Source organism: Carettochelys insculpta, chromosome 6 (genome assembly GCF_033958435.1).
Source record: "Carettochelys insculpta isolate YL-2023 chromosome 6, ASM3395843v1, whole genome shotgun sequence".
Lineage (NCBI taxonomy): Eukaryota > Metazoa > Chordata > Testudines > Carettochelyidae > Carettochelys > Carettochelys insculpta.
Window position 1 is genome coordinate 34016856 of NC_134142.1, and position 10118 is coordinate 34026973.

General features: G+C 45.2%; 1 protein-coding gene across 2 annotated transcripts in view; it reads right to left on the reverse strand.

Annotated features, from left to right (window-relative positions):
* The window catches only part of TTC8 (tetratricopeptide repeat domain 8), a 65420-nt gene extending 56454 nt beyond the window's left edge, over positions 1-8966 (reverse strand). Inside the window, exon 1 of one of the 2 annotated variants that reach the window (XM_074998763.1) lies at positions 8757-8966. In XM_074998763.1, the coding sequence (XP_074854864.1) occupies positions 8757-8858 (102 nt within the window). In that variant the 5' untranslated portion in view covers positions 8859-8966. Of the gene's footprint in view, positions 1-8274; positions 8383-8756 lie in introns of those variants that run through there. The other variant, XM_074998764.1, reaches the window with a different exon arrangement.
* Between the last annotated feature and the right edge of the window lie 1152 nt (positions 8967-10118).

Genomic DNA, 10118 nt, shown 5'->3' on the forward strand with positions numbered 1-10118 from the left:
CCAGCAGCAGCCTGAACCGCGCCCCACCTCCCCGCCCCACTCCACAGCCCCAATGTGTTGCAGCCTGGACCACACCCCCGCTCTCCTTGCGGCCCCAGCTGCTGCAGCCTGAACCTCCCCCCCTCACTGTCCCTGAGGCCCCAACCCGCTGCGGCCTGAACCCCTCCCACCCTCCCTGCAACCCCAACCTGCAGCAGCCTGAAACCCCGCCCCACAGCCCCAACCTGCAGCAGCCTGAACCCTTCCCCCACACCCCATGTACCCAAACTGCTGCAGCCTGAATCTCCCTGCCCCCCCGCCAACCCCGTAGTCCCTAACTGCAGCAGCCTGAATCCCTCCGCCCTCCCAGGGGACTCAACCCGCTGCAGTCTTAATCCCCCGCCGCCACCCGCCCCATGGATCCAGCCCACCACCAGGTTTTAACCCACCCTCCCACTCATGGCCCCAAACTGCCCATAGCCTTTAACCCTCCCCTCAACCCAAGGTTCACTTACCTTTCAAAAGCAGCACCACATGCTGCCACTCCTTCCCTGAGTTAGGAGCACTAGGAATGAATCAGAGACTTTTACATGTATTTTAATGGGAATTTAGTGTGCCTCTTACAAGTTTTCACCTATAAGCAAAAATTTGAGAACTGATTGTGCTCGTATAACAAGGGATGAGTGTACCAGAAAACCTTTATCATGTCCCCTCTCAGTCTTCTCTTTTTCAAATGAAACAAACACAGTTGTTTCAGTTTTCCCTTATAGGTCATGTTTTCTAGATCTTTAATCATTTTTGTTGCTTTTTTCTGGATCCTCTCCAATTTCCCCACATCTTTCTTGAAATGTGGTGCCCAGCACTGGACACAATACTCCGGCTGAGGCTAAATCAGTGCAGAGTGGAACAGGAGAATTACTTTTTGTGTCTTGCTCATAACAGATCTGTTAATGCATCCCAGAATCATATTTGCTTGCCTTTTTATTTTTTCCTTTTTGCAAGTATCACACTGACTCATATGACCCCTGGATCCTTCTCTGCAGTACTCCTTCCTAGACAGTCACTTCCCATTTTGCATCCATGGAACTGTTTCTTCATAAGTGCAGTACTTCAGATTTGTCCTTATTAAACTTCATCCTATTTATCTCAGACCCTTCCTCTACTTTGTCCAGATCGTTTTGTATTAATAGGAAAATGCAGATGAGGCATATTAGCCCCTTTTCCTGTCTGTGGTGAGCTTGCTTCTGATTATTATGTTGGCAAGATGGAGGAATTTTTTCAAATCCAGAAGACGGGCTCAGGAAAGATGTTTTCCATGAAGGGGCTTCCAATAAATATGGGTTGTAATAGTCTGATACCCCATATGGGTTGCAATGTGGGCTGGCAGATGACAACTAGGGATGTGTGATCGGTGGGCTTCTTCTTCCTATAGGCTTTTTTGGGGTATTTTGGTGGCTCTTTGCATGATGAGATCTACTTCTCTGGTAGGGTGTCTTTGTTTAGTGAAGGTATTTTCAAAAGGTATTATCTAATGCCTGGCTCTAGATAATAGGGGGTTTGTTTTGGTGCCTGGGATGGTTGCTAAATATGTGGAAGTAAATGTGATATCTAAGGACCATCATGACTGCAGTAACACTACAAACATGTGACAGATGCCAAGGCTTATTCAACAATATGAAGATAAAATGCAATAAAAGTGAGGAGAAAGACACAAAGTTTTATAAATCAGAACCAGAGCTGTAAAATAGATATCAGCTAAGTAGCCAAGAAAAGCTAATACTAGCCTGAGATTCTGTATGGATTACAATAAAAGCTGAAGAATCTGTGTCATGCTCGATAGTTGACATAATAATTGGCAAACAACCGAGAAGACAGATCATTCTACATTAGTCTGCCTACCAGCATTAATTAAACAAACATTTTAAAGGCTAATCTTCATGTACGCAGCAGAAAATGGCTTCACATCCAGGACTTTTTATTTGGGGAAGCTGATGCAATTTGCTTCACTAAAAATGTCTTGCCTGCTACCTTCATTCCTTACCATCGGTCTGTACCAATGAATAAATTTTATCAATACTCCTACAGCATCTGTTGTTAATAGTTCCACTTTCTAGTTGGGCTGCTTGGTAACATTGTTTGAGGACAAGTAACAGAGAAAAAGCCATGCTAGTCTATATACTATCAAAACAAAAAAGCAGTCCAGTAGCACTTAAAAGACTAACAGAATAATTTATTAAGTGATGAGCTTTCGTGGGACAGATCTACTTCTTCAGATCGTAGCCATACCAAAACAGACTCAAAGTGAGCAAATCAAATTAATGTAACATGTGGTTTGAACCAGGATGGGAATTTTTAGGTCATTATAGGGGCTCTTTTGCATACCTGGCTTAATCTAATTCTTGACTGACCCCCTTTCTGCCCCTCTACTCTCTGATTTGCTCACCTTGATAATATTTTTCTGATTTGTCAACATTGATTACTATTTTTGGTTCTCTGTGCCTTAAATATTGAGTCTGTTCTGATATGGCTATGATCTGAAGAAGTGGGTCTGTCCCATGAAATCTCATCACCTAGTAAAATATTCTGTTAGTCTTTGAAGTGCCACTGGACTGCTTTTTTTTGTTTTGTTTGAGGAAAGAGTAGTTTTGCCCTCATGCCTCTGACACATAAATACACCAGAAAATACTGTGTAGTCTACAACATTTTTGATGAAATAGGTTAACCCTATATTACGTTAACTATGCGATTATTTGAAGTCTATGTATAATTGAAATAAGTGCTAAAAGTTCAGTGTTTTCCATAGAGAGTTAACTAAATACAGTACGTTTAAAATATAAAATATTAATCTGATTAAGAGCATGAGTCAAGCAGAAATACAATACACTTTAAAAAGCAACAGCGAAGGGTCCTGTGGCACCTTATAAACTAACAGAAAAGTTTAGAGCATGAGCTTTCGTGAGTTAACTAACTTCTTCATCTGAAGAAGTGAGTTAACTCACGAAAGCTCATGCTCTAAACTTTTCTGTTAGTCTATAAGGTGCCACAGGACCCTTCGTTGCTGCTACAGATCCAGACTAACACGGCTACCCCTCTGATAATTTAAAAAGCAAGTCATTCATGTTTAAATTGAACATTTAAATGAGGATTTCTCATTATTATACAGCAGCAACAGAATTGTCAAATGCACACATTTGACAGAAGTCCATTCACTCTAATCCTTCAACTAAAGGAACAGTAGCTACTTGTAGACCAAAGTACAACTCTTGCACTGGCACTTTTCATATAGTGTATTTTAAAAGGTGCTTCAACCTTTTTTTCCTTGTGTAATTTGGAAGAGGTAGGCTTAACTTCATCCACTTTAAAAGTAAAAAGTAAATGTTTCCACACACACACACACACACGGAAACACATACATACACATGGAAACACAAAGTTGTAGTAATTGTCATTTGTGTAAGATCTGACATTAAAACCAGCTGGTACAAATGCTGGGCCTCGATCCTTCAGACAGGATATGTTAAATTTATTCATGTGAGTAAAGATCTGAATAAACTTAAGTGTTTGCAAGATTGGGTCTATAGTTAACATTTGCATGGAAAACATACAATAAAAACCCAAGAAATTAAAACTAATGATGCAGTTGATGGTCTTCAAATACTACGAACAACTAACATCTGATGCACCTATGTCCTCTTCACTACAGCTTTCTTTAAAATAAGAAAGTATAGCTCTCTCTTCCTTTCTGCAAATTATCTTCCCACTTGTTTGTGCCACCTACCATAGCTGTCTTCTCATGCCAAAGTGCATATGCCATCTCAAGCCACTAGAGCAATACCTGTCCCTTCAACACTACTTAAGAGCAAATCTGTGGTTTCTTGACTGCCTTCTCGAGAAGCAAAGAAGGATTTGAGGGCGGTCAGTAGTATTTTTCTTTCTTTCAGCGCTGTTGTCTTAATAAGCAGGCTAAGGGTATGTCAACTTTTTAGCACTCAATTTTGTGAAGTTGAGGTTACATATTCCCACTTGGGGTGAGCAGCTTTGATTTTACCAGAAATGTACTGTGGGTACCTATCCCACAGTTCCTGCTCCCCCTTGCACTCTGGATTAAGCTCCTAGTGTCTGACGGGACAAACCATGCCATGGTGGTTTTGGGTATGTTTTGCCAGCCTCCCATGCTGCACTGCATCACCCTTCCCATTTAAAAGCAACATCAAACAGAGTTTGTGTGTCCTTTTTTCCATAGAGTATCCATACAGGCATCATAGCAAGGCTAGCATGGACCCCACCCAGCTTCAAACTGTTGTGGCAAGTATTGTACACACCTCACAGATTATGCTGCAGTATGTACAAAGCCTAAACAGCAGCCACCAAAGCAAGAAAGTCTGAGAAGGGCACAGACACACATATGTGAAACAGTGTAGAAGAGCAATGGGCAGATGTTGGCTACACTTGATGCTGTTTGCACAGCAGAACACCCATTCTGTTGCTGTTGCACAAACCAAACTGATAGGACCACACTGTTCTGAAAGTATGGGATGATGAGCTGTGGCTACAAAACTTTTGCATGTGTAAGGCCACTTTTGGGGAACTTTGCTAATAGCTTTCCCCTGCCCTGAAGTGCAGAAATACCAGAACAAAAGCTGCTCTGAAAGTTCAGAAGCAAATGACAATAGATCTGTAGAAGCCTGCAATGCCAGACAGCGGGCAATCAATTTGGAGTGGGTAAATCTACAGCAGGGGCTGCTGTGATCCAGGTAGCCAAGGTAATCAATACCATTCTGCTACAAAGGCAAGTGATTCAGCAAAATGAGCAGGACATACTGGATGGTTTTGCTGTGATAGGGTTCCCTAATTGTGGTGGGATAATAGATGGAATGCACATCCCTATCTTGGCATCAGACCACCTTGCCACAGAGTACATAAACCAAAAGGGGTACTTCTCAGTTGTGTTGCAGAGGATGATAGATCACAAGGGCCATCTCAATACATCAGTGTGGCATGGTAGCAAAAGGTGCATGATGCATGTAACTTTGGGAACTCTGGTCTGTTCAGAGAGCTGCAGAATGGCACCTTCTTCCCAGACAACCACAATTACCATTGAGGATGTGAAGATACCAACAGTGATCCTGGGAGACCCAGTTTACCCCTTGCTCCCTAGATTCATGAAGCCATACACAGGTGGCGTGGACTACAGTAAGAAGCAGTTCATCTACAGGGTGAGCAAATGCAGAATGCTAGTAGAATATGCTTTTGGCCATTTAAAGGCCAGGTTTAGGAGCTTACTGACGCGAACATACCTCAGTGGGAGCAACATTCCCATCACTGTGGAAGCCTGCTGTGTGCTCCATAATTTATGTGAGAGTAAGGGGGAAAATTTCATGCCAAGGTGGCAGGCCAAGGCAGATTACCTGGCCAGTAATCATTAATGAGCAGCCAGACACCATTGCAATAAAGATAGCAAAGTGACAGGCCATTAATGAGGTGCCCCCTGTATAATGTGTCCTGGACTTTAAAGCTCGCACCCTGACTTGTGCAACACAAGCAATAAAGACACTGTTGTTGAGAACTTATGTATTTTTAATTACGGAACAAAATGAAGCAGACATTAAAGGAGTTCATGCAGGAGCTTTGGCAGGGTGTAAGCAAGGGTAAGAGATGTTTTGCATTCACCATTGTAGGTGCTGGGAAACATAGGTGCTTCTGTGCTGGGAAACATCCATAGGGGTTGGGTGGGAGGCTGCCCTTGACACCCCTACATTCAGGATTCCTGGGGTGAGAGGCTGTGGAACATGATGAGGAAGGCATGTGGTTCAACATGGGCTGCAGTGGAGGCTCTGTGATCCTCTACCAGGCACCTCTGTTTGCTGCTTCATGAGTTTCAACATCTCCTGCTGGGTCTGGACTTTGCATTCCCAGAGCAATTTCTTCTCCTCATGATCCATACTGCTCTTCTGCAGCATCATTCTTGTCCACTCATTTAACTGTGCCCAGTACATGCAGGCAGATTGGATGTGCTCAAGGAACATGGCTTCCCAAGTTCACTTTTGCCTATACTAGTCTAACTGGTGAAAGTGTGGGGAGGAGTGGTAACAGGGCTTGTTGTTTCAACCACTGGAAGAAAAAAGTGAACGACAGGCATTAGCAAGATATTCATTGTAGATGGGACATTTTAAAACACTCAAGGTAATTTCATGAAAGCACATCTGTGGAAAACAACAGAGATGTGTTACGTACAATGACAGATTTTTGCTTTTAGGCATCTTCTATGCAGCTGGCACAACACAGAGCTCTTCAGGAAGCACCTTGACTGTTTGCTGCCACTCATAGCAAGGAACAGATTGGGGCATGCTTTGAAATCGCGCACAGGACAATGAATGCAAAAAACAGGTCCTGCAGCTTTTGAAGCCTCTACTGTTGCAAAAGTGGGGGATGATGGCTATCAGGGATGTGGGCCCTTTAGTGCGTCACTGCAAGTTTCCCTTCCCACAGGATCCCAGGGAAGGGAAGCGATGAAGGGGGCAGGCAAGGTGGTGGGGCTTATGCTATCAGAATTGAGGCTCTTGTGGTTGCCATGTGCTTGCCCCCAACCCCATGTTGCTGGGACAGTGAATGTTTCCCTTTATTTACATATAAAACTTTCCCAGTTTCATCTAGGTTACTATACGCTGGTGTTTCCCAAACTTAAAACATTTGCATCCCTTTCGGAACCTCTTCTTTATTGGCATACCCCCTCTCCCAGCACTTATTCTCCTGATTTTTAGTAATTTATTTTCTGACGCATACCCTTTGAAATCCTTTCATATACCACACTTTGGGAAACACGGCTATATGCGATATCAGCCTTCTCCAAATCTCACACTGATAAGGAGAAGATGCTGATTGAATGTGGACAGAAGGTTCATCGGTTTGCTGCACTGCTTTGTGCTGCAATGACGCCAGATCACTTACTTGGCATGGAAAGGCATCCTATTGTGGAGGTCAGAATAATGCAGGCTTCCCCAGAAACCTTGCGAGATACATTAAAGGAGTACCTATCTGAGAGCTTTATGGAGATGTATAGGGAGGATTATAGCACGGTCTTCAGACACATTAACAAGTTGTTCCAGGGGACCCTGGATATGTAGGTACAGCGGCCACCACAGATCACACCCATTTGCCTTAATTCATTCTACCATGATTAAAAATGAGAACTCACCAGAGACACCTTTCCTGCCTTTAGGGTCCATCAGCAAGATGTCCTGGGAAAGGATTATCTCAAAGTTAAAAATGTTCTGGTTGTCAATAAGATCAGCTGCTCTATTTGCCTGCTCACCATTCTCCTCCTCCACTTCTTCATCAACCATGTCTTCCCTGCTGTTGCCAGAGCCTGGATGGAAGTATTCACAGACAGTTTGGGGACAATGTTTGGGTCCCCTCCCGCCCCACTTAGAATCCCGTGCAGCTGCTCATAGAAGCAGCAAGTTTGAGGCAATGACCCAGAATGTCTATTTGCTTCCTTTGTCTTCTGGTACACCTGCTTGAACTCCTTTATTTTCACATGACATTGCTTGGCATGCCTGGTATATCCTCTTCCCACCATGCCCACTGACATAACGACATGGATGTCTGCATTTCTTTTGCTGATTCATAGTTCTGCCAGCAGATTCATCACCCCAGGTGACAATATGGTTCTGGATCTTCTACTCACTTCATGCTTGAGCTGGTTATGGCCAGATATGCTGCTGAGGTGTGCCGCCTACACTGCTCGCCATACTGGCCAAACAAGAAATGAATTCCAAACTTTTCCAGGCCCTTTCCTGTACATCTGGAGAACAGCAAAGCTGAAAGTGCTGGCCAGAGTGGTCACATTGGGGGTAATGTGGGACACCTCTAGGAAGCCAAGAGCATCAAATTTCACACTGTTCCATCTGCATTAGCCTAAAGTCAGCCATGCAAGGTTAAATTTGGCTTTACTTCTCATGAAAAATTGGAGTAATAAAACTGACCTTATGAGCCCTTAAAGTTGGTGGCACACACCCAGTGGTGTGAACTCATTCTTTAGAGGATTGACCTAATACAGTGAAATTTGACCTAGTGTCCTAGCATAGACCAGGCCTTGGTATCAAATGGTGATGGCAAATATATATTCAAATTTGATTTTTGATCTTGCTCAGTTCTGAGGAAGTTATACTTGAGATGGACTAATAAACAATACCTGAGACATCGCTAACATTACTTTTCCATGTTGATATTGCTGTTTTGATCCCAGGACATTAGCAAGACAAGGACAGCCAGGTAATATCTTGTATTGTTTACCTTCTGTGTTGACTGAATTCAGCCTTGCATCCAGAATATCTGGCAAACGTTTTTAGCCGAGGCAATGGATTGCTCGCACCTCGGCGGCCCAGAGAGGATGACCCATTTGGCATAGTTACACCTGGACGGCCAGGGTAGCAGCAGGCGATAAAGCAGAGGAAACTGCCCTTAGAGGAAGCACGGCTAAGTTGCACGAATTCTCATACACTTCCTACAGTAACATAGTCCCAGGCTGGTCTGGAGACAGGAGAGTGCAGGAGACCAAGGGAAAGGTGGACGCACCAGGTGTAGGTACAAACCCGGCCGCCTGGGCACCCTCCCTCCGCCCACCCCGTGTAAGGTGTGTTTATGGGGAGGGGGGGCTGACACTCCCCGCCCATCTTTACCCTCCACTCCAGGCCTCCCACCAGTCTGGCTCTTCCACCTCCGCCCCGTGCCGACCAGTCAGTCACCCAGGGATCCCGCGGCCGGCCCGGGGGTACCTGGTGTGCGGGGGATGCCTCCAGCAGCTGGGAGCACAGATCCGCGCAGCGCTGGAACTTCCGCCGCCTGAAACAGCTCCAGGCCTGAAGCAGCGGCTCCATGCCCAGTCCCGTCCTGTCGGGGGGCGGGGAACCGGGACCGCCGCCTAGGTCTAAATGGCCCCCGCCTGCAGCTACCACCGAGCCGCCGGCATCTCTCTCTGCCAAGCAACGCCCTGCTCGAGCTGGGGCCCAACGGGAGCAGAGGTGGCTAAGCAGCTGCCTGAGAAACAGCGCAGCCCGGCTCGCTCCGCCCCCGCGGAGCCGCCCCTGCCTGCGCCGTGCTGGGCTGGAAGTAGTTTGCGAGGAGGCTTCAGTCACTGCTACCCCAGGGCACAGGCTCGCTGAGGCCGCTGCAGAGGCAAACCGCTCTCACGTCCCAGGCCGGCCGTCTCTCCGTCCCCGCCTCACACTACAGTGGGGGTCGTGACAGGGATCCTCCCCCTGGGTTGACCTGAGAGGCAGCCCCGGCAACTGCCATATTAAACTGGCCCTACCTTGGCTTTGTCCCTGTGGGGTGAGTACAGTATAGTGAACCAGATCCCGGATCAGATGAGGTTGGGACAGACCGGTCTCACTGCTTCTGCACACACATGCTAATTTTGAACTCAGTGCTGCTTAAAACGGAGAGGAAGCCGTGCTAGTCTATACACTATCAAAACAAAAAGCAGTCAAGTAGCACTCTAAAGACTAGCTAAATAGTTTATTAGGTGAGCTTTCGTGGGACAGACCCCCTTCTTCAGACCATAGCCAGACCAGAACAAGAACAGCTGTTCTGGTCTGGCTATGATCTGAAGAAGTGGGTCTGTCCCACGAAAGCTCACCTAATAAACTATTTTGCTAGTCTTTAAAGTGCTACTTGACTGCTTTTTGTTTTGCTACTTAAAACAAAGTGTGATAGGCGCTTTATTCTGTATGCTACCAAATTCAGTGCATCTTACTATATTGTGCCAACTCGCCTAAATACAAACATAGCAATCTAACTGAATGGGTTTAGAAACAGATATAGTTAAATCAGTGAAGTTATTGTGCAGATTGGGCTTTAGAATATAAGGGAGTGGATTTGGGGCCTGCTGTTGCCTCATTAAAGTAAGAGATAAAATTAATATTTATATTGATTAAGAGACAGATCAAGCCCTGAATACTCACATCTGAGAGCAGAGTTTGGTTGGGGTGCTAACCAGTCATCCCAAGGATGACAAAATCTATATTTAAAATTGACTACTGTGTCAAACCATTTTCCATTTATAATAAGTATAACATTTCCTCTTTACTAAGCAGTGGATTCCAAGAGTTTCAATTCTCTACGTTAAACAGTTTGGC